Source organism: Harpia harpyja, chromosome 1 (genome assembly GCF_026419915.1).
Source record: "Harpia harpyja isolate bHarHar1 chromosome 1, bHarHar1 primary haplotype, whole genome shotgun sequence".
NCBI classification, from domain to species: domain Eukaryota; kingdom Metazoa; phylum Chordata; class Aves; order Accipitriformes; family Accipitridae; genus Harpia; species Harpia harpyja.
In genome coordinates this window covers 107,983,791-108,008,486 of record NC_068940.1, presented here as the reverse complement: position 1 = coordinate 108,008,486, position 24,696 = coordinate 107,983,791, and the positions used below count along the sequence as shown (strand labels likewise).

Below are 24,696 nucleotides of genomic sequence, written 5' to 3'. Positions count from 1 at the left end.
TTTCATCTCTGCTTTTAAATTCACCTTTCCTACAGTTAAAAAGGATATTTTATTGACCCCTCATTTCCCCTACCAGACCAGCAAGGTGCAGACGGGCTTTCCATTTCAGTTGAGGAAAACCACCTGCCAGTACCTTCTCTTAATACTCCTTATTTTCCTCTTCACATCACCCCCAAGGTCTTGTTCTTTTATAGAATAAACCCTGCTTGAAGGGGAGCTTTATTCTTGTGTCTGGGCTTGTCACTGTGATGTACCTGCCCATGTGATAGCATAAAAAAGTACATTAATCAGAATTGCCTGAGATTAAGGCATATACTAATCATAGCTACACCACCAGGATGACCAGGCTGCAAGTTGTATTTAGAAAGCCTGTCTTGGCAGTGGTTATTTTCTGTTCCTTGGTGTTTATTGCTTGTGGCTAAGCAGAGTGATGCTTTTTTCTTCTTGGATTTTGCAGCAATACTTTCGTCTTGGAGTACTGTGGAGAAGTGCTGGATCACAAAGAGTTCAAGGCTCGCGTGAAGGAATATGCCCGGAACAAGAACATTCACTATTATTTCATGGCCCTGAAGAATGACGAGGTGAGCAGCGTGATTGCTGTGCTTGGCTTCGAGGGAGGCCCTGCTTATGTACAGTGCCGACTCCCTGTTAATGTTTTCCTAAGGAAAGGAAACTTTGGCTGGCTTTGTGTTCTCATACCTTACTTTTTTTTTTTTTTTTTTTTTTTTCTTTTTTTAAACCCATTGCTCAGTTTCAGCCTGGTTTAACAGAAGTCCGGTAGCTTAACTCTGTCCCAGTGTCCTTGGAGAGGAGAAATTGTCCTCCCAAGAGAACGGATGGAGTATGGCCCATCCCTTCCACATGAGCAAACCTCTGTGGGAGAGAAACTGTGTCTGTGTCCCAGCTTGGGGAGATGCTTCAAGCCAAACTCAACCTTCTTGGATGCCCAAGTAAACCAGTCTAGAAGACATACCAAGAAACCATGTTTCCTTTCTTCCCTTGCTCACAGAACTACATTAAATTGGGACACTTTTAGCTGGTGGAATCCCTTTGTGCAGAATTACTGTCATTGAAATATTTATATACCAGAAGTTCTTAATTATTTATCTTTGCTTCAGCTCTATGGGATTGTGGAGCTGCGACGCAGAGAGCACAGCTTTGCTTACCTTGGGCAATGGGCTCTCCCTCGCTGAGAACAAAGTGTATAAATAGAAATTTAATATCATATTCTGCTTGTCTCTTCTGTCAAGACTTTTTGGATCTGCGTAGCTTTACAGTAAATGAGCTAAAAATACTCAGAATGCTTTTTTCCTCTTTTTTTCCCCCAAACTATGCAATTTTTGTAGCTGCTGTGGGATTGTTACATGATCACAAGGGGGCACAGAGGAGTGTTTCCAGTTATAAAAGGGAGAACGCACTGGTCCAGGAGACGACCTTTCTATTCGAGTATGATGCATATGGCAGAGATGTTCAGCTTCCCCAGCCCTCATGGTCATTGTACCATGTCAGAAACAGATACTAAAAATTCAGGATCCCCGCCCAACTGAAGAACTCTGTATTAACCTGCAATGAAAACTAGGAACCATGTACCAGTTGCTTTGTGCTCTTCTGTTTTGGGGGCACTTAATATCATTATAAAACCCATTCTCCAAACCAAATAAGGTTGATAGCTGGAGCAGGAAAGGGCGATGACTTCTGCATGGGTTGTGTTCAAACGCATGGTGTTCGTAGCTATACTGCTTCGTATTTCTGCCTGGTGCAGCGAGAGGGAGGCTGTTTCGCTGTAGTTGTTGTTTCTTTTCTTTTCAGATAATCGATGCTACCCAGAAAGGAAACTGCTCTCGTTTTATGAACCACAGCTGTGAACCAAACTGCGAGACACAAAAGGTAAACTGCTGGATCAAAGCTGCTGGCTTCTCACTTCCACTGCCTTGCAACTTAGCAAGCTCAGAGTGAAAAGCATTTCTCCTTTATGTCTGTTTGTTTTGGGTTTTTTTGTTGTTGTTTTTGTTGCAACTTAGTGAAATGGAAACAGCTACCTTTGAAATGGGCAAGTACTTCTGAGCCAGTTAACAAATTTTAAATTTATCAGTGATGCTGTTTGAAGGATTAGTCTTGTTAATTTAAAGCAAAACCTGAGTCAAGCCTGGCTTTTGTAATAACTGTTGTCATCTTGTTTTTTCCTTGCCTTAGTGGACTGTGAACGGGCAGCTCAGAGTTGGATTTTTCACCACCAAACTAGTCCCATCGGGCTCAGAGCTGACATTTGATTACCAGTTCCAGAGATACGGGTATGTTTCAGCTCCCTCTGCTTAAGCTGCTGGAAGTGGGGTTTTGTGAGCGTTGGTGCAATGAAAAAATCCTGCTCCAAAACAATCCATTGCAAAGCCTCGTCTAACAGAGCAGTTGTAAATGAACTGGAATTCAACTATATAAAAAGCTACCTGGATAAAGTTTCTTCCATTTCTAACACAAGAGATTGGGAGAGGAATTGCCTGTTGATTTAATATGTCTTTTCCAGTGTCACTTTATTGCCTTTTTGTTCCACTTCATACCATCTCTCCCCAGTGGAAATTTCCCAGATAATTATCTTGACTGGTTTTCCTCCTCTGTCTAATTATTAATTACCCAAGCTCCAGACTTTGCAATACCCTTAAATAATGCCTCTTCTTCCCCACCCACCCCTGTTTTACGACTTTGCAAATACTTGCAGAGCTGTAAAACCCCAACAGATAGCATGTTCCCTCTTCCTGTCCAACTCCAGAAGTGCAGGTGTGCGAGCTGCAGTGTGGGCTTTGGCTCCCTTCTCTAAACCTGAGCCTAATATTTTTATATTACCGCTTGTCCAGGTGTATGGCAAAGTATTTCACTCTCTTTATTGTGATGAGCACTAAATAGCATCTGACATACTTGGAGCAACATGTAATTATGAGATTAATTTTAGATCCGTTTTATAATCCCTAAGCTTTTTTTACTGAATACAGTTGTTTAAGGAGTGTCTCTTCCTTCTGGATCCTGCATTCTGCAACTCTATGGCTCCTTCTATAAGGAGGAGAATCAGAGATGAATTTTTAGTTGCATTATAAAATTATTTGTGCTAGAGTATCAGATGCTGTCATGTAGTTTTCTGTTCCTGGTGCAAACTCGCAGGAAGGCAGGCAAACTTAGCCTCAGCCCTTCTGGTTGCTCTTGGAGCAAGGCCTGTTTGACTTCTAGGCTCGTGGGAATATCTCTGAAGCCAGGGAATGTCATGTAATATGCAGTCTATACACCCATAATTTTATTTTTATCTGTATATGGCTTAGTCAAAATTATTAGGGTTTCATATTATGGCTCTGTTAGGGCCTCTCTGATGGCAAATCATTTTGCTGTGTTGGTTCAGTTTGATATCTCGCATCTTTGAGTTCAGTGTATCTAGTCTCGTCTCACTGGAGTTTTCCAGCTCTGATCTCTTGGTTGTCCTTTCTGTGCTCACATTCTGCTTCATAAAAGATCCTGCAGATGAGCTTCCCTGTTTCTTGCCACTAGTACTGCAGAGCCACGTTCCTCCAGTGGATTATGCACATTTCCAACCCCCCCCATTCTCCCAAGCAATTTTGGCATATAGGTTAAAATTTATAGTATGTCAAGTAGAAAATACAGAGGCTTTGTAGAAATATTGCCTGAATATAATATAATTTAAATCTCTTCTGCTCTCTATGGCTGTATATCCCTGCAAAAAACCATCTTCCACCTGAATCTTACTGCTTCCACGAATCCTCAGCCTGTTCTTTATTCTGTTTTGAGCTGTAAAATGCAAGCCTTTTTTCTAATGGATATATAATCCTGATTATATATTCATTAGGAAATACATTGATTGCAATGTATGGTAAGAAGTTAGCAGTCCTAACAGCCCCACCTTTTCCTTTCTGGTTCTTGGTTCTTGACCTACAAAGAGCCTGGAAGCGAAGCAGACTTTGGTGTCTTGCTGAGACAACATGGGATCACAGTAGCTATGTAAAAGAAATAAAGACTTTGTTTGAATTTTTAGTGGCCAGAAAGGCCTTGCCATGCAGAAAAGTTCCTGTCCCTTTCTTCTGAGGATGCGCTTAAGAGTAAGGTAAAATAACTTGCTGTGGATGCAGTTGACCTGTTACTAAACTGCTCTGTTGCTTATGCCCACCAACAGCAAAGAGGCTCAGAAATGTTTCTGTGGCTCAGCCAACTGCCGGGGTTACCTGGGAGGAGAGAACAGGGTCAGCATCCGAGCTGCCGGAGGAAAAATGAAAAAGGAGCGCTCCCGTAAGAAGGACTCGGTGAGTCTGATTCCCCCTTGTATGTGTGTTTTTATTTATTTCTAAGAGTAGCAGCAACCAAGGGCTGACCCTGGGCTTGATCCTCTCTATGTGAGTCTTCAGGTCACTTCTCTAGTCTTCTTCTGCGATCAATGACTCATGATGACCTCAAGGTTCATCTTTTCTATGGATGTATTTGTATAATTTTCTTTCACAGGGGCCCTCAATACTTCTGTTTTCTTGGAGGTTTAGTTAAATCTGTATTTCCTTTTTCTGGGTTACTTAGCACAAAGTCCCACCGGAGAGGGACTTTCACGGGTAAAATATCTGGTCATCAATACTGCATGCTACTAAAAAGCATACTAAATTCTATGTGGTTTTAAAAATTTCGTTTGTGTTGCATGATTTTTAAATGTCAGTGAAAGATAGGCAATACTGGCTTCACCACTTACAACATTACCTGAAATTTGACAGCTGAAAGGGCGCAGATGTTTGCCATCTCCAGGCTGGGATGTGAAATTTGAATCTCTTAATTGCTTTGGCCTAGAGGCAAGTCAGCTTCCAGGAGGAACTTGTATGAACATGTGTCATATTTGCGCTGACTTCAGTTACAGTTGTGTTTGCAGGTGGACGTGAATGAAATACGTAACTTAAATCCAGACTTTTTTTTTTTTAGTCTTTTTACAGCTTTTCATGCATGTAATCCTCCTCAAGTGGTTCTATGAACCTACCCCCCACACTGAATTGCAGGGATGGGTTCACATGGTAGATGTAGGAAACTGTGCAGAGAAATCTGAGCAAAGCAGTCAAAAGGAGTTTTGCCTGGGTGCAGACAGCGGCAAGAAACTGCATGGGTTCTTTTTGCTTCCTACAAGGTGTAATTGTTCTGTACTTGAAGATATAAGCCTCTATTCCTACAGATAAGATTTGTTACCTGCGCTTTTGGGAGAAGCTACCTTTAAAAATGCTAGCTTCATTTTTATTTACTGTATCGGAGAGTCAGGAAGCCAAGAAATTATTTATAAGTCATTTATAAGGTGTTTTAAAATGCTAATTGGTGGCACTGAGCAATAGGCTAAATTGTGAACGTTGATGTTTTGGTGCCTGCATGGAGAGGAATGCACCTCTTGTTGTAAAGATTATAAATACCCGTTAGGTATTTAAAGAAGTAAACCTATCTGCAATTAAAGATAATCTCTTAGTGCACATCTGTTTTCCTGTGTGAAAAGATAAACTTGCGACTGGGAGTATTTTGGTGTACACACCTGGAATTTCCTTCACGCAGCTTTAGATGTATACATCTAAAACGTGCCACTCATTAGGGGAAATGGATGGTGGAGTCAGGGGATTCCTGCCTGTTGCATGTGTGCTAGCCAGAAGTGCAACTGGCTGCCCTCTGTCCCCAGTATAAACAGAACTGGTGGGAACAGTGTGCTCTTCTATGGGATTTGAGGTCTAAAAAAACCCCCGTAATAGGCCAGATAAAAGAAACCCAACCACACTGAGTCAAATTAAAGCCAGGCTTCTTTTCCATATGGGCAAATTGCTTGGAAGAGGCTTCTCCTGGCTCTCAAAGCCAAGGGAGTGGATTATCTCTGCCATCACATAGGGTGGCATGAGCCTGGCACGACCTGAGAGTTGTTTTTCTTTGGCTGTGGTAGGTGGATGGGGAGCTGGAAGCACTGCTGGAGAATGGAGAGGGTCTCTCTGATAAGAACCAAGTTCTCAGCTTATCCCGGCTGATGGTTCGGATTGAAACGCTGGAGCAGAAGCTCACCTGCCTCAAACTCATACAGGTGAGGAGGACCCGGCTGAAGGGAAGGGATCCACGTCCTGTTAAAGCAGTGTCCTTGGAGCTCTTGTTAAGAGGAAGAGGGAGAAGGTGGGAGAATGGTCTTGCACTTGTGCCAGCATCCCAAGCGTGAGCCGAGCGGTTCTGCTCGCTTTATACATCACGTGTTATCTCCACCCTTTGCTCGTTTTATACTCGGTGGTGCTTGGCCTGGGTGGTGATGCAAAATGCCCGTTTCTAGAAGCAAATACATTCCTCGTACATAAGGGTTTAAAGAGTAAATGAGTAGTTTGTCAGTATAAAATCACAGCTGTCTTATCTCCAAGATTATCCTGCATTTTTACCTCTGAGTGCAGATGAGTTGCAGCCAGTTTTCTGTGCAACCCATTATCTTGTTAAGTTTTATTCCGCAGTGCGGGCTGTCCACCAGGTAACAGTTATAATGGTTCCGCTGCATACATTATTGCTCCAAACCCAGCAGTTATAGCCACTTAAATTACATTAGACGTGCGCTGATCTTGGCAAGTGCCTAGTTCTGGCTTCTGCAATGAGTTTGACAGGTAACATAAGCCCAGTTGAGCAGTTAGCCATGTTGGCATGTGGAAATCAAAGGGGTTTTTGCCTGTAAGTTTCTGACCATTCCCGCGGACTGTCTCTAACTTTGGCTCATCCAGAACACGCACTCACAGTCCTGCCTGAAGTCCTTCCTGGAGTGTCACGGCTTATCTCTCCTCTGGATTTGGATGACGGAGCTGGGCGATGGGAGAGGAAGCACCGCTAACAACCTGAAGTTGCAGCTGGAGGTCAGTAATTGCCTTGGGTTTGAAGCTTTTCTAGCAGCATTGCTAATTGCTCAGAAGCATGGTGATTTTCTTTTTTCTTTTTTTTTTAATATATGTATTATATGCCAAGTGTTCATGGAAACAAACTCAGGTATCCTCAGAACTACAGCCTTAAAACTTCTGCTTTAAGGGAAATCCTTAATATATGGAAAGAATTTGCTCTTGTGGTTTTTCTTAGATTTCTGAGCTAGCAACACAAGCCAGACTTAAATAAAGATCATTGCCATTGCTGTTTATTCCATACTGAACCACGCAGGGAATTTGAGGTATTGACGGTCTGAAGTGGAACTTGAATATTTCTGTTTTCTGTATGTGCCTCGGCATTGCATGCAAAAAGACATCTGGAAGTTCCCTTATTAAAGACGCTTCGACAAGAAGGTTGCTGTGCAGTTTGGAGAGGCACACCCAGTCCTGCATCCCAAGCAAGAAAGCACAAGCCACGTGAGCTCTAGAGCTCAGGGTCCCTCTTCTCCTGCTGACTTCTTTCTTTTTCAGAAGTGGTGACAATCCTACCCAACCCTGCTTCCTTAGCTCAGCACGATTTTTCTCCAGGCTGGTACTTTGTGTTTCCAGATGATTTGTGTCCTACTCATGTCTTTCTCCTCTTTAACACCGTGGGTTCAGGTGTTCCCTCTGGGAAATGGGCGCTGTCAGTATCAGAAGATGAAGACCTGCCTATGCGTGCTTTTGTGAGCCTTCAGCTCGTGGGGTGGGATGAGGATACCTGAAGGTTTTTGGAGCCTAGCTTGATATCAGGTCTAATGAGATGCCTTCTGCACTTCTCTTGAAGCGCCTGCATGCTGGTGGTGAGAGGGACAGCACGTCTGTCTGCTCAGCAACGTGTCCCATGGGAAAGCCACTGTTTCCACTGCCTAGTCTTCATCCATCCTTAGACAAAGTTTTGACTGTAAATACCTGGAAAACTTCCGTGCTGTCGGTTTAGGGGTCTCTGACATTAAGTTAGAGGTTGCTGACTTGTAGGGTTTGAGTAGGCCTGCCCATACTTCATCTGCCTTCCACTGCAGAGCGTGTTGTTGCTGATGGGCCATGAATGTTGTGTACAGGGCATGGATTCAGCGCGTGCCTCAAGTTTTCTCTCCTGCTGATGTGATGTGGCTTTTCAGTACTTCTAGCCAAAGCAGAAGTGCTTGACAGCTGCTGAGTCAACGTTCCTCTCCCCCGTATGGGGAGACACTGTTGACAAGGCTGCAGAAAGATCTTTTGAGACTAAATCTACAGGGACTGAGTTAATGTGTCGCAGTAACTGCTCTTAGGAGGGAGCTGAGCTATTCCCCTTTGGGACTGCAGTATTTTCTTCTTTGAGGTAGGTAGGATCCATCCCACTTTATGCATGTTGAAACTGTTCCTCCAAGGGAGTCTGAAGTCTGGATTTTTGTACATATAGTGCCTACCCTCCTTGCTCCCTGACATGCAGGTGCCATGGCATTGCAGAGCTGCTAGGTAGCTTGCCTCTGACTCATCTTTGACCTCCAGCTTTGGAGAAATGAACGGTCAGGTTAAGGTTAGACTCTGGTTTTTCCCCGGAATAGGTTCAGGCACTCACCCTTGTTGATCTCAAACCCAGAGCTGCTCCCCCCAGGCTTCAAGAGGGAAACTGAGTCATGGTAGTGGTGGCTTCATCTCCACTCTCAGTGCACCTGGTCACAATACACTGTCAACTTTGCTGAGGTTTTGTGGATTGGATATATTCTTTTAAAATCCAGGTAATTCTTTATTGAGTTGCAAGTGGGGCTTGGGATAGGGGCCAGGTCACACTTTGGTTTTTTTTTTTTTTCCTCTTTTTTAAAAAACTGTCATTGTTTTAAGAGAAATGGTCTTTTGGCCATCGGGTGCCCATGGCAGAAATTAGCGTAATACCGTAAAACCATCTTCTGTCCTTCACTCCTGGAGGGCTGATTTTGAAAGCGAGCAAGTTGAAAAGTCCTGTATAAGGGCTGGCTATCTCTTGCTTCAAAAACAGGGATTTGGGGTCTAGTCTTGAGAGAATTTGCTGAAGTCAGTTGCTGGATCCTGGAAAGGTTGTGCTTATTTAACGTCTGGTGCTTCTTTCTGTGCCCATGATGCCTGTTCCTACTGACAGGTTTTGTAAAAGGGTTTTGAAGATCTTTTCAATAACTTGTTTCTCATGCAGGCTTTGGACACAACCCACTTGAGGCCAAGTTTTTTGGCTGGTCCCCAGGGGAAAGCACTATAGCATGAGCTGTGCTGTGTGCTCTGGTACTGTGTTTGTCTCATCACCTGGTACCTCTGGGTGTTTGCCAGTGTCTAAAGGAGGATACTTGTTCCTGGGACTGCCTTGTTGAGTGCTGGAAGTGCGTTGTGGTACTGGGAGTGCAGGTGCTAGCAGCAGCCTCATTTTCTGGCGAGATTAAATCAGCTGGAAGTGCCATCAGTATCAGAGATGCTCGCCTTGTCTTGTGGTTTGGAGCTCCCTAGTTGTCCGTATCTCTTTGAGCTTAAGGTTTAGCTCCATGAGCAGCAGACTGTCTCCTTCCCGCTGATGCCGGTAACACTCCAGCTTCTGCTGCAGCACACAGCACCTCTGTCAAGCGATGAAGAAGTTTTCCTGGTATTAGTTTGCAAACTCTTTTGGGTCAGTCTCATCTGTTTTGACTGCTGATAAATCTTGACGTTTCTGATCAGGTTTTCTTTCATGTAGCGTATCTAACTGCTGTATTGTTGTATTGATTTTCCTAGGAAAGGGTATGGCCAACTGTGTCTGAGCTCTTTGAAATCAGTTTAATTGCAACTAATTGCTAAATTATTTTAATTGCTAAATACTTGTGCTCTCTGTTTTCCACCCACTCACGGTTTATTTGCTCTCAGCAGAAGTTCACCACTGCAGTTCAGCCTTGAGAAAGGATGCCGCTATCCCTGACCTGCGACCTCTCATCATCATATTGATATTTCAGAGTTACTTCTTGTTGAGAAAAGGAAATTGTTCCAGGTTGGAGACGGCTTTAAATTCTAATGGCTCTAACAATGTGATTTTTGTCTTTGCAATTAGATCATGAAGACACTAGAGCTCCTGCCTATACCTACCAAGAACATGCTGGAGGAGAGCAAAGTGCTTCCCATTATTCAGCGCTGGGCTCAGACCAAGACTGCTGTCCCGCAGCTCAGTGAAGGGGACGGCTACTCCAGCGAGAACACCTCGCGGGCTCACACGCCGCTCAACACGCCAGATCTTTCCACCAAGCAGAGCGTGGAAGGTGATACGGACACCCCCAAGAAGCTGGTATTTCGAAGGCTGAAAATCATAAGTGAAAACAGCATGGACAGTGCCATCTCAGATACAACCAGTGAGCTGGAAGGGAAGGAGGGCAAAGAGGACCTGGACCAGCTGGAGGGTGCCCCAATGGAGGTGTCAGAGGAGCAGCAGCAGCAGGAGATGAAAGCCACCGTCGACACGCCAGTGGAGAGCAGCAAACCCCAAGCTGCGGAGCTGGAGGCTGAGCCTGAAGCAGAGGTCAAAGAGAGCAATGGTGCAAAGCTGGAAGAGCCCATTACAATGGAAACGCCATCTCAAGACGAAGAGGAAGGCGTATCCGATGTTGAGAGTGAGAGAAGCCAAGAACAAACGGACAAAATTGTGGATGTGAGCGATTTGGCTACCAGGCTGCTTGACAGCTGGAAGGAGCTCAAGGTAAGAGGCACCTACCTGCAGCTACAGCACCTCTGCTCTTGCTAAGGAAAATGCAGAGTTGTTTGCGGTTCAGTGCAAACAGGGCTAAATTGTTGTCATGTTGGTAAATGTTTGACAGCTAAGATTGCCTTTTCTACACAAAAGGGCTTCTCTGGGTGCTTTCTATATATATCCTTTCATTGCAAACTGCCCTGTACGTGACTTACAGTAGATTTCCAGGCGTCGGTGTGTTGCACACTGGAAACAGCAGATAATTCTGTTTGGGCACCACAAAGACACCTTAGTCATCCAGTTATTTTTTAGGCTGTTCAGGGGAGGGCAGCTGTAAGGGGATTGAGATTCCCTTCTCAACCGATCAGAAAAAGAGGCCAGCAACAGTGCCATGAGCATTTTTGGTTGAAGTGGTCCAGTACCCGTCAACGTTGAAACAATTGACAGACCGTCTACTCTTAAATTCAGTTATTGCAAGATCATCAGTGTTTCCTGTCCTGTTAACATCTGCTTTTCAGCTGCAATGCATAGAGCCTCCAGAAACCGGTCTGTTGACCATATTGCATTCTCTTGTTTGTAGTTTTAGTGCTGGGTTAATCTCTGGGTGTTTGTGGTTGGTGTTTAGATCAGGTAAATACTCAGATTTGTGGGTGCTATTTGAGCCTTTAAAGACCGCTGGAGTATGCGGCTGCTCACTGTTTCACTCCTATCAAGGTCTTCCTCGAGCAAATAACCTCTTTAAGAGAAGGGCTTGGTGGCTGCAGGCTGCCTTCTCTCCCCCAGAATCAGGCCCCTGCCCCCGTGCAGTGTTAGGGGGCCAATTTGGCTGCTCGATCTTCAGCCGAAGCTTTTTTTTTGATGGGACACAGGATGATGTTCCAGTAACTCGCCTCTCAATGCTTCAGGCATTTCCTGGGGTTTCTTTATGTCTTTGGAAACTCCTTGCCCATCTGCTGCTTCTGTAGGATTATTTATATTATATTTGAGAGCAAGAGGGGTGGGAGCCTATAATAGTGGGAGCCACTTTAATAAGTGTGAAAGCAGCATTTGCTGAGGATCCAGCAAAGGAATTGAAGGTGCTGCCATTCCCCTGGCCTGGAGTGGGCTTGGTGGAAAAGGTTGTGGAGGGTCTTCTGCCCTTCTCTTAAACAAGCGTCCCCCCAGTTTTAATTATTGGAAGTAGTCTTTAAGCAAATTTATGTTTTACGATGCATCATGTAGCTAAAGAGTTTATTTACCCATTGAATTTGATAATGAGTAATGATTTAGAAGAGGCTAATAAAAATAATGGGAGTTACACATACTGCAGCACCACACGCAGGTGGAGGAGACTGCAGCAAGCTTTGAGTCCGTGAACCTTTGCTTGTACCATTCAGCGACCGTAGCTACAAACATTAGCATTTATAAAACGTATCTAGAGATTTACATAAGACTAAAGAGAAATCTTACCTTAATCTCTGAATTTTTCAGAAAAATCAGATACTCTTGAACATTTGCAGAATTTGAGCATAATCATTTGTGCCATAAATCTTAGTGGGAGAAGAGGTGAGACTTTACTGTACAAACAACTAAAGTACGTTTCTATAGAGAAGTTAGGTTGTGTTTGGTTTTGTTTCCCCCCCCCCCCCCCTCTTTACCAAGTGGATCTGATTGTTTGCTAGATTTTAATTTGCAGACTCTTAAAATCTGTGTGGGCCTCACGATTTTCTATACTGAAGTGACACTGTCATGTTGAATTTATGGTTAAATTGAAACAAAGTCCTTTTCCATCTATTGCTAATACCTGGGATTGTTTAATCTGAAAGCTAAGTCAAGTCTTAGTCCTACACTGCTTTGGAGATAGACTTGCTTTGGACTACCCATATCCAGTCTTCTGTTTGCAGCCAGACGTGTTCGCTTCCAGGATCACGTGCTGCAGTGTTTAAACTTGAAAGAGCACAGAAAAAATGTTGACAAACAGTAATGAAAAGTGTGAAAGTTTTACAAAACCCGTGACTCCTCCAAAATGTTGGTTTGAGACCAAATTTGATCTGACAGTGTCATTTTATCACCAAGGCTTGTGTTTTCTTTTGAGCTTGGAGGAGCTCAGCCTTGGGTATCTAGAGACCTTTGCTGAAGCCCGTGGTCAGGCTGTGGAGTCACGACCCGTCACAGTTGCCATTTAAGATTTGGAGTCACATCTTCTCTGTGTACTTACTAATTAAACTCAGGTCGTTGCAAGGATGGTAATAGCCTGATGCAGTGCGTGTGTCTGGTTGGAGGGATGGGGTTGTATCTCATAAGCCCTACCTTTGTAGTAATCCCAGAAAATCCAACCCAAAAAAGCAGAATCATGCCATGGGTCTGTGAAAACTCATTTCTCTCCTGTAAAGCATTTGTGGGGAAACTGTGACCTGGGGGTTCATTCTGTCCTGGACTTTATCATGGCACTAAGAGTTAACTGCTTCTGTCCGACTCTCACCTGTTAAGATGCCAGGTGCCACCATAGCCCAGCCCGCAGGTGGCTGGTGTCTAAAAGGAAAAACTAAGCTGGCAGGGCAATGGTTTAGATGGAAGGGGATGGTTAATCACCTTGGAAAACCCAGTCACCCCAGAGGCAAGAGAGCCAGGTGCCTTCTCCAGCACATCCAAGCTTTTTAAAAGCTGGCTTTGTTTTGAGTGGTGGAACATCTGCAATAACTGGCCTTGGATGGGGGGGTGGGAGGGTCTGAAACCTCGTAACTTAAGCTATGTCCTCTCCAGTCTTGCTGATGACCCCCTTGTAATTTCAACCATTTCCATCTAGCTTCTCAGGGCAGCAAGGAGCTGACCATGTGTCTCCTTTTCTCAACTCCATTTTCAACTCCGTGCTGAAGAAGGGAGAGGACATAGCGTGCATACGGTGAAGAAACGGGAAGATGGTTGGGAAGCTGGATGATGCATGAGCAATATAATAGGTGAAAAGAGGACAGAGGTGGTTAACTCATTGATGCCGACGTTATTTTGGTGCGTCCATTGCCGGCAATGGACGTCGCTCCGGGAAAATCCCAACTCCTGGCATGAAAGGATTAAGTGAGCTATCTTTTTCTATACCTCTATACACAGGACTTGTAAGTCCTCGGCTTACAGGGCTCACACACTCCCAACTCCTTAACCCACAAGGAGTGTTGGCCACTGCTACATACCCATTGCAACACACACTCACACTCCCCAGCGGGGTAAGTTTTCAGCCTGGGCTTGTGCACGCCGTTCCCGCTCTCCGAGGAAGCGGTGCATATCTTCTCCCATGCTGAAAACTTACTCTATGTGGCAAAGGCTGGTTGGTGGACACCCAGCAGGGCACAGGTGGTGGTTCAATGTGGTTCTTCCAGGCGCCTTAGCCCGCTCCAGCCAGAGGATTGCACTCAGGTAAGGTTCTGTGGACTGATTCATACAGCCAAACCCGCGATGGAGGCGACACGTGGCGTGATGGCCAACAGACCCGGTGCTCTGCCCTCTTGGCATCACAGGAACAAGCGGTAGGGTCAGCACCACCAAGCATGTCAAGCTTTTCTCAGCATCCTTTTGATGGCTTACATTTCAGTAGCTAAGGCTGAGGGACAGGAAAGTGCGTTTGGCTTCAAGTGTAGCATGTGCTTCAATAGTGTTGGTGTTTCAGGGTGGTCTGGCCATTGGGGTTTCCTCACCGTTTATGCCGAAGCAGGGTCTTGAGGTCCTGCAGCTCCACTACCCAAGTTGTAAGCTTCTTGCGATGACCCGTTACACATCTAAAATTTGTCCTTTAGCGAACCTGCGTGCTCTGCCAACTGACTAATGCCGCATGAGCACAGCTGGCATGGCAGCGCTGGCTGCTGCAGAATGTCCCACCGTGCTAGCGTGGTTTGGGTGCTGCTCTGCTGCGGGTGGGACTGAGCTTTTGGCATCTTCCTCCACCCCTGGGTGGGCAGAGGGTGCCCTCACCTTCTGGGGAGGGGGCAGGTAGGAGTTGTAGCTGTGAGGATTCCCAGACCTTGCCCTTGTGAGTTAGAGAAGATCTTTTTGTAAGAAAAAACCTTTTGAAAGAGCCAAGTGTCTTGGGTTTAAAAGGTTTTAGTTGGACACTGCTAGCCTCACAAGTATTTAGTAGTGACTTGGAATTCAAGGCTGAGGTGTTACCCCGACTTTAGCCAAGGTGGACTTTCTCTTTTGCAATGAAAACACCCGTTCTGTGAGTTTAATTATCAGCCTGAACAGGGATAGTAGAGCTTGGGTGACCCAGGCAAACTGAGCTTTCATCTTCCCCTGAGATGGTCTTTCCAAATCACGTCTGATGTGTCTTAGTAGGACAGCCCTGTGAAGCTGCTCTTGCCTGTCCTGTTCCCAGACAAGCTGTCCTGGAGCGACTGGCTCTTGTTCCGGCACGCACATCACATGCTTTAATTAGGAGGCTTATAATTTGTTATAACTTACAGCAAGAAATAGTTTGCGAAAACAATAGGCACTGGTGAGCGGCCAGGCTGTTGTCTGTGGTGGGTTTTTTTGGCCTTCAAGCAGGGGTGTCGTGGCACTAGTCCTTTCTCTTGCTCTCCTTCATCCCTTGGCATTGTGCTGGAGCTTCATGCTTGTGCAGAGGGGATGGGGAGCTGCAGAGGGAAGAGAGAAAAGGAGCATTGCAGGAGGGAGGAAAGCAAGGAAGAGGAGATCCAGCCTGGTAGGGGACGGATTCGGTTGCGTGGTGTTTCGTCAACAAATTGACAACATAAATTCGGAGTACTCCAGAGCAGAGTTAGGTGGGACAACACGGTCTGCAGGTCATCTTGGCTTTGAGCATGTAAGCCCTGGCAAATGTGGCGAGCTCTGGCAGGCTGCAGGTGGCTTTCCAGCTCTATGTCCAGGGGTGGGATTCATCCCCTTGGCCCCAGGAGAAATGTGCCTGGTCTCTGGTTAGGTGGCAGAGGTTTTGAAGCACAGGTGCGTGGCTGGGTTGGCATAGGTCGGCGTAGAAGAGCGGTCACCCCTTTGCTGGCTGTGCTTGCCTTGGCACGAACACAAGACAAGCCTCTACCCGCTTGCGCTTTTGTTTCCCTACGCCCATCATTGGTACCCATTGGTTTTCTCCAGTTTAGTCCCATTAAATCAGAAATAATTGGCAGCTAAGGGGCAGATATCTGGAGAGGGTTTCCTTAGGCACAGTCTTCCCTTCCTACCACTGCATCCTTTGAGTCTTGAGATCGTTCTGCAGCTCTCTTGCCTCTCCCAAGCCAAGGATGGTTTTGTGTCTGCAGCTGGACAGCCTGAATCCTGTTTTGTTTTGTTTTTTTTCTTTTCTTTTCTCTTTTTTGTAACAGATTTGTATTGCTTTTCTTTCTGTATTTAATTTTCTGTGCAATTCATTAAAAATTGTTCTGGAAGGTAGAGCCATTTGGACTCTGTTAGCGGTGGTTGCATTGATTTAGCAGTTATGCATGCTCAAAGCCAGCAGCTTCCGTTTCCAAAAATAAAATAGGCTTTTCTTCGGAGTTCCCCCTGGCTTGCGTCTGGTTTGACCACCATCTGGTTTTCATGGAGCAATTTTGACATATTCCTTCGTTTGTTGCTAGTTCAAAGACTCTTGCTGCCTCCACCTTCACCAGCCCGATGCTGGAGGCTTTGCAGCCTGTTGGGTAGATCTGTAGCTGCTCTCCAGCAAGACATAGCTTGCTCCCCGGTTCTTAATTATCTTGGATTTTGAGCCTCCTTGACCTTCGTTAGGGCAGTCCAGTTTGATGGGACAGATCCTGCCATGGGTTCACCCATTTTCCCCCTCCAGTGCCTACTGTCGCTGTGGTCACAGCCGTGTCTTTCAGAGGAAGATGCTTTCTCCTACCTAAGGAGGGCAGATGCTTTCATGCCCCTTGCATGTTCAACCATCTTTGACCTCAAAGCTTAGACTCAATTACCTCTGTTGAGTTGAAATCGCTGTATTTCTTAGCTTCAGCAGCTGCGCTTTCAATGTCATGGTGAACCTAAAGCAACGCATGGCAGGAGCAGGTAGTGCCATGTTTGCCAAGTCCACTTACTCAAGGTGGCCCCTGTCCTCCTTCTATTCCCATTGACCCTTTTTTCCAGTAGTTTCCCATTGTATGTCCTGCTCTTTAACAGGACAAATCTTTTTAGGAGCTGGGGAGGCTGGTCTAGCTTATCTCTTCCCTCCACTTGCCTGCTACGTTGTCCTTGAGCTGTCCTGGCTGGTTCATCCATCATCTCATGGCTTGGTGGCTTCTCATCACACCTTCTCGTCTGCTGATGGGAACACCACTCGGCCCAGACGTGGGGTGATTTTTTTTTTTTGAACGTGCTGCTCTGCGGTGTGTCTGAGAATGAACTTGGGGGTGGAGGGCTGATGTGGGAGAGAGAAAATAAATAGAGAAAACCTGTTGCTGGTGGGTGCTTTTTGTTCTGCAGAAGCTGCGCTCATGGTCAGCTCCTTCCCACAAGAGGCAGTAAGAGGCAAAATCGTCCCTGCCGCTGGATGGCGAGTAAATAGCATTATATAGGCTTTATTATCCCAGCTGGCTCCTTCTGCATCCCTCCCTACCCCAAACAGTGAGCTGCTGCCTTGTTTCTTTGCATTTAGTTAAAAGCAAAATAGATATGTAAAAGAATAAAAATCTTGGCCAAAATCACTTGTTTTTTTTTTTTTTTTTAACCTTCAGCAGCACTTTTGAAGTGGTTTTGTCTTGTGAACAGACCGCAACAGGGTTTCTTATACTTTCATTTATTTCACCAAAGGAAAATATATTTTCTTAGCCCATGGGGCACAGGGTATTTTTCCTAACACAATAAAAGTGGGATTCTCAAACCTGGGCTCTCTTGTTAAATCCAGTGCTGGAGGTGGGCACATTGCTAATGAGTGATGCAATCTGGTGCAACCAGGCAGCCCAGTAGAGACGGCGGTTGATTCATTTCCAACCAGCTTTAAAAAAATCAAGTGGGATTTTATTTAGAAAGTGAACACTATATAAGGTTGAGAGTCAAGTTGAGGTAAAGCTTCGTATTTCTGAGCATAGGGAAGCTTTAAATACCCAACTAGAAGCAGCCTTCACTCCCCCAGTAACAGTTCAACACATCTTTTTCTCCCCTCTGCCTCATCCATGCCCTAAATTAAAGGATATTTTAGTGCTGTAGGAAAGGTCCCTGGTGTTTTTGCCCCCAAGGCATCAAGGTATGATCAGTGCATGTGGCATTGTATCGAGTATGAAGAATTAACACCATTCGGAGGCTCTGATGGTCATGGACTTGGGGAGGTGGCTTCACCGAGGTTTTGGCTTTGCTCCATCTCCTGTCATAGGAAGTCACAAATCCTGCCCTGGGAAAGCCAGGATCTCAGCACACTGCACCAGAACAGCTTCTTTGTATAGCACTGAGTATATCTTTTATGAATTAATGGTCTTTTTTGGGGATGCAGCTGCCGCCTCTATCAGGGATGTCCCACATTTTCTCTCTCTGATTTTTCATAGTTGGTTTCTTTGGTCTTGTTTCCTTTTGCCTGACCATACTGGTCGTATTCAGCCAGAAAATAGCTGATTCTTCACATTCTGCTTCATATAACTGGGTGTTCTTGTGAACTACTATATTACTTCAGGAAGGGAACAGCGCAAGGGCTTGATACAAACTGGAATTAAAAAAGCAAGCTTTTTCTTCCAAGCTACCAGCACCTGGACAGTCAGTAGTGCTGTAAAACCTCTCTATACATTCTATGCACTGTAGGATCATTAGCATCACTAATATGATAACATGTCATTTACACTTTGAGTGTCAGAATATTGCAACTAAAAATACAATTGAAAACACAGTGGTGCTAATAAAACTTGTTTTGTAATCTGTAGTGATACGTGGTTGCTTAACATGATATCGAAATAATTGTTGCTGCATAATCCAGTGGCATTTAACAAGGATGTCGTGTGAAGCTGTGGCCATCCCAGTCCCAGCATTTGCAAGACTAGGACCATAGGTCCAGGAATCTTCATTCTCAAGTCCTGTCCCGTTTTATTAAGTTAATGGGACAGTGTTGATGAGTTATTCCTGCTCACGTGGCTTTTGGGGTTCAGCAACATGTAGTGTGCCATCCATATATATGTGAGAAATGGTTTCTGGCTCAACTAACTCGAAGTTGCAAAGGCTTACATCGCCTTAGCAAAATGCATTAGCAAAATGCCCTCTTTGGTGCTTGCTTTCTTTGAGGCTCCTCTTCTCCCCTTTCTTCCTGCGGTGCTGTCTCTGCCTGGAGTTGCAAACGGGATGGAGCAAGAGGCATAACCCCAGGGCTGCCGGCGGGTTAGAAAAGCAATAAATAATCAAAAGTGCTATGACATGTCTTGTAATTTCCTGTTGCAAAGCAGCACCTTTTCTTCAGCTCAATCTCTGACATTGCTGTGGCTGCAACCCCCCCCATCATCCTGGGCTAAAAGCCTGGTTTCTTCCAGGAGGCCGGCGCAGGTGACTGAGTTTGTGGCATTTGGGGACCGACCCAGCGTGGGTAGAAATCTTGGGGGACAGTGGTGCGGGCAAGGGGCTGTGCGGGTGCAGCTGAGAGGTTGTTACTGCAAATAATAATGATGGAAAGTAGACACAGGAGGGGTTTAATGCAACACACTTAAAGCTCAGACAGGATAATTAAAGGAGGTGGTCAGAGGATGCCCTAAAGACCCTTGGAAGGCACACAAAACCTAGTTAAAAAAACAGCTGCGTAACATAAGCCCCACAGGTCAGCAGAAATCTCCTCTCCCCAGTTTATTCTGCCAGCAGGCTTGGCGCTAAGCTGGGTGCTGCTCAGGCTTCTGAACCGTGACCTGCCTTGAAACACAGACAGAAGAAACATGGGTTTGTTTGAAATACGTGACTTAGTACCAGGAATTCTGCTAGCATTCAGATATTAGAAGGTCAAAAATGCTACAAGCAATGAGTAACAGCCTGAGTGTGTTTAATGGAGAATTCCCTCGGTGCTGCGAGTGGGATGGGGCATGAAGGGGACCAAAACCAGGCTGGAGCTTGGTGGCACGGCAAGGGCTGGGCTTTGGGGGTCTTGAAGATGCAAAAGGTGCATTGGATGTGCATTGTAACCTGCTTTGCTTTGAGCCCTTGGTCCCCTACGGCATTAAGAGCACGTAGGTGGTGGCTGTGGGCTCAACAAGTCTTCCTCCCTGTCCTGGTCCCCATGGATCTGCTGCCTCATGGTCAGGGGGGGTTCCCCAGCTTGGCATGGCTTGGGTTGAGCCGCATGGGCATGGGCAGCATGCCTGGGCTGCAGAAAGAAAAGGGTTTACAGGGAAAGGGGAGCACTAGCGATGCTTCTGCGTCCCGCCTCTCTGCTCTGGACTGTCCTGATCTGGTTTTCCTGCTCCTGCCTCTTTTGATCCATATCAAATGTGTAAATAAATAAGAACAATTAAAAAAGGGCATGTTTACAGACTCCTAGTGCCTCTTAGTATTGGAAGAGGTCACAGCACATGATAATGTATTTGCAGATGCTTCAAACTGTGCGTGTTTGCTGTGTTGTGTTCAGGCTCCACGGAGAAGCAAAAATATTAAAAAAAAACCCCAAATCTTGGCCCAAATCACTTTTTTTTAACCTTCAGTAGTGCTTTTGAAGTGGTTGTGTCTTGTGAACAGATCACAACAGGGTTTCTTATACTTTCATTTATTTGACCAAAGGAAAATATATTTTCTTAGACTGAAACACAGGACTCAGAATATATATTTCTTATATATATGTAATGTAAATATATTTTTCTTAGCCAAAATGTGGATATAAAAAGCCATTGGGTGCAGGGGGGCTGCTTAATGCATGGGAAGGGTGAGTTTCTTTGGTAGTTGCAGGTTATCTGGGACATGATGCTTCTTCCAAGGGCTAGTGCCTGGTGCTCAGCTGGGTGATATGGCTCGATATAAAAAAGAATCATAGAATCAAAGTATGGTTTGGGTTGGAAGGGACCTTTAAAGGTCATCTAGTCCAACCCCCCTGCCATGAGCAGGGACATCTTCAACTAGATCAGGTTGCTCAGAGCCCCGTCCAACCTGGCCTTGAATGTTTCTAGGGATGGGGCATCTGCCACCTCTCTGGGCAACTGGTTCCAGTGTTTTATTACCCTCATTATCAAAAATTTCTTCCTTATATCTAGTGTGAATCTACCCTCTTTTGGTTTAAAACCATTACCCCTTGTCCTATCGCAACAGGCCCTGCTAAAAAGTCTGTCCCCATCTTTCTTATAAGCCCCCTTTAAGTACTGAAGGGCTGCAATAAGGTCTCCCTCGAGCCTTTTCTTCTCCAGGCTGAACAACCCCAACTCTCTCGGCCTTTCCTCACAGCAGAGGTGTTCCAGCCCTCTGATCATCTTTGTGTCCCCCCTCTCGACCCGCTCCAACAGGTCCATGTCTCTCCTGTGCTGAGGAGCCCAGAGCAGGATAAGCAGCAGGGTGCGGAGTTGTCTGCTGTAGGAGAAGGGGTGGTGGTCCTTGGTAGCTGATCTCAGCAGCCTTTGATAGGTGCTTGGTCAAAGGGGTTTACTCAGACCTGGGAGATGGCCTTCTGCTCATTTCCCTCAGGGTGCTCCAACATCAAGCATTGGATCTGGGGAACATCATGGGAAACATGGTGGACCCTGTCTCTATTTTCTCCAACGTGGTGAAACTGCGGCTGTTGTAGAATCATAGAATATCTCAAGTTGGAAGGGACCCATAAGGACCATCAAGTCCAACTCCTTGCTCTGCGCAGGACTACCTAAAACTGCCTTGAAGACCAGGACGGGTACAACGAGAGGTCTTCAGGCGCTGGTGGTAGACAGGCACATCACTGCGGTGTTGTTAGAGGACAGGTCAGGTGCCTGTGTTCAGCTGTGTTTGCCAGGGCAGGGATCAGTGGCCTTAGACACCCCGACAAACCGAGACTCAACTGGGATCTGTGCTGGCTGTGGTCACTGTGGGAACACCAGGGCTGACAAAATAAGAGGTAGAAAAGCACAATTTTGCACCTGGAGGGTAGCTTGTTTAATTGCAAAAATCGTTTGCTTGCTATTCTGGCAGAGCTGCAAGTTCAGGTACTCGTAGCATGTGGGTGGGAGGGCCAGCTTACATGCTGCAGCACTGCTTGTAGCACTTGGCCCAAAAAGCCACCCAAACTCATCAAACGTGAAATGCTGATCAGAGGCAATATATAGAAAGCACTGCAATAATTTGCCTAAAACCAGACCTTTGCTTATAGAGACCCTCTTTTTCGCTTTCTTCTAAAATTGTGATTGAATTGCTAAATTATTAGTGCCGTGTTATGATTCTTGCAGCCCCATAGTTATTGGGGTTGTTCTTGTGAGCGGCTGAAACTCTGACCCTGCTTCTGGCTTGCTTTGCAGGAGGTGTACCGGATCCCGAAGAAGAGTCAAGCAGAAAAGGAGAACAGTGGTATGTACTCACGTTTTCCCGTGTATCGCTCTGCTCCTATGAAATCACTTAATTTTCCCAGTCTGGGTTGTCAAGAGATGTTCTGCCTTCATAGCTTGGCATTCCTACTCCTTGAAAACAGCTCCTGTAAATATGGAAGATAATCTAAGCAGTGGGTGATGGGAGATGTAGCCCTGAGGCTGATATGGGGCAACCTATAACTTGTTTGAATGAAGATGCTGTTGACTGACAGAAGCTACTGAGACTGCAAGAGAGGGGAGCTAGAAATACTCTGAATTATGAAAGTTCTCTCCCTTTTACCTGTTTTCCCCAACAGCTGACCGTGGGAGAGAGACAGCCGGCCACAGGGATCAGACTCCTACTCCGAAGAATCCCATCCTGAGCAGAGAGCGGGATCCCGAGAGGCAGAGCCAGAGTAAAGAGAAGAAGAGACGGAGAGACTCGTTGTCCCCTCCATCTTCGGCGTATGAGCGAGGAACGAAGAGGCCGGAGGACAGGCAAGTTGTCTGGTGGCAGTGGTGGCAGGGCTGAGGATCTGACCTCTGGGCTGGGAGTGTCGGATCTGCAGTAGTCCTGGGTAAAAACTCTGGGAAAAATGGTTCTGGTGATCTTTGAAAACACCCAGGGATGGGGAAGGAAATTTTTTTGTAGAGGAATCCCGTGTGTGTGGTGAGATGCATTCCCTGGCTGGAGCTGGGTGGCTCCTTGGTGTTAGGTGGCCTCTCCTCTTGGATAACCTACACCTTCGTCTTCAGATAACCTACACCTTTGTCTTGAGGCACTTTTTGGGAATTAGGTGGGTGACAAGGGAAGCTATATCCAGCTCTCGCACAGAAATGAGGGATATAGCCCTCCTAATGCAGAGACGTCTTCTGAGTCCTTCAAAACCCACTCCCTTCTTGTAATCCACCTCTCCCCAGTGCACTTGGGGATTATTCTAAACTTAAATTTAGAGCAAGCCTGTACCTGTACAAGAGCTAGCAGTACCCAAGCCAAACAGGATTTCGAACATAAAACAACTTCCTTGACTGAGTGAATATCCCCCCAAACCACTGAGCGCAAGGAAGGTGGTCCAGGTAGGTATGACCCCACCAAGCTGATGCCGTGTGTCCTGTCTTCCCTGGGAATGGCGACATCATGCTGCCTTGGCTGAGAAAGCATCTCTTAAGCTTTAAAGACCTTGTGGTGGTTTTACCTTGTGTTTCTTTTTTGTGGGTGCTCCGTTACCCGATGGAGTCCCACCTACCCTGCATATGTTTTGCAAGTAATGGATACAAGGGAGAGCGGGGACTTCAAATTTACTTACATCTTATAAAAAAAAAAGATTTTTAAATGCAGGTTGTCTAGGGAAACAAGGCATGAAGTCTACAAGCTCCAGTGAAAGTACAAAATACTTTAAATTACAGTGCGCACAGATGCTGAAAATAAAGTAGAAAACGAAAGCAACCCATTTGTGTTGCACTAGCGTGAGTTGTGCCCTTCCACGTGAAATACTTCTGCTGACAAGGTCTGGTGGGATGGGTGTTTTGAAGAGTAAGGATGAAGGCTAGATAACTGAAATGTAGACGTCTTTTGTCTTAATGAGTTGGCCAGTTCAAGGAACAAGCAGAAGGAAAAAATATTTTTAATTATTAGCTGTTCTTCGGGATTTTAAGTGAGAATTGGATCGCTGCAACAACCCTGGCAGCCACCGAAAGCTGCCTTTTCCTTTTCCTATAGATTCAGCGCTTTTAGAGCACCCGAGCCTGCACTGGCTCCCAGGGTTATTCCCCAGCGCCCCACCGGGCACAGCCAAACCTTCCCAGGGGCCGGAGGAGCGATAGAGGTGATGGTGGTGGCAGGGCTGGTCCAACGCAGTGCATGAATCAGCGGCTGCTTGCTACCAGATGCTCGTTTTCCTCCCTCGAAAGTTGCTTCTTAATTAAGAGAAGGAAAATATTCCACGTCTTGCATTTCAGGGAGACTTCAGCTCGTGTTAAAGGCAGTAAGAATACTGAGGAATTTCCTTTAAAGAAGTCAGTTTTCTGTTGTCCCTCTTAAATAGGATCTAAAGCCACTTAGTAATTAGGGAACAATGGGTAGTGAGTCAGCCAGACGAGGAAGTTTTTGTCCTCGTATTGAGTTGTGCTGGGAAACTTTAAAACATCTGGATAAAAAATAAGACGTAAATCTATAATACTGTAATGTAAATCTATACTACTGTAATTAGCCATTTGGGGGATGGAAGCATCACTGAGGTCTCGGGCTAGAAGTGGAGCTGAGTAACGGCGGTGTGTCAAGAGATACGAAGAAGGATGGAATAAATAGCATATTTTTTGTGTTATTTTAAATAGAACAAGCTCTTTTGTGGGCAAGGAGTCGCCTGCTCTGGCTCTTCCTTCCTGCAGCCATGTCCTCATCAGTGAGTGGTGCTCGCCAGGAGAAGGACTGGGGTGCTGGCATCCTTCCCTGAGGATGCTCTTCCCACTCTGGCTGTCCCCCTTGGTTATATGACGGATTTAATATGACAAAATAATAAAATAGGTGGAAAGAGGAGCAGAGCAGACAGAAGAGCATTGCTGGCTTGCTTGATGCTAAACCGTTGGTTTTCTTCTGCCCGTCCCTTCACGCCGGCTGCCTCTCATGTAAACTCTCCAGGCAGTGCCAGGAAAGACTTTAATTATTGAAATCGAACTCTTCACGTCAATAAGGTTCACATTAACAGATCCTTGCAGCTACTCTGGGAACGCGAGGGAACAT

The 24,696-nt window shown here is 45.7% G+C and overlaps 1 protein-coding gene across 1 annotated transcript in view; it reads left to right on the top strand.

The window, feature by feature from the left end:
• The window catches only part of SETD2 (SET domain containing 2, histone lysine methyltransferase), a 68,967-nt gene that overhangs the window by 30,335 nt on the left and 13,936 nt on the right, over positions 1-24,696 (top strand). The window contains exons 6-14 of the mRNA XM_052808957.1: positions 458-581; positions 1,810-1,887; positions 2,194-2,291; positions 4,169-4,295; positions 5,936-6,070; positions 6,741-6,869; positions 9,937-10,575; positions 21,909-21,957; positions 22,274-22,454. Of these exons, the coding sequence (XP_052664917.1) occupies positions 458-581; positions 1,810-1,887; positions 2,194-2,291; positions 4,169-4,295; positions 5,936-6,070; positions 6,741-6,869; positions 9,937-10,575; positions 21,909-21,957; positions 22,274-22,454 (1,560 nt within the window). The remainder of the gene's footprint in view (positions 1-457; positions 582-1,809; positions 1,888-2,193; positions 2,292-4,168; positions 4,296-5,935; positions 6,071-6,740; positions 6,870-9,936; positions 10,576-21,908; positions 21,958-22,273; positions 22,455-24,696) is intronic.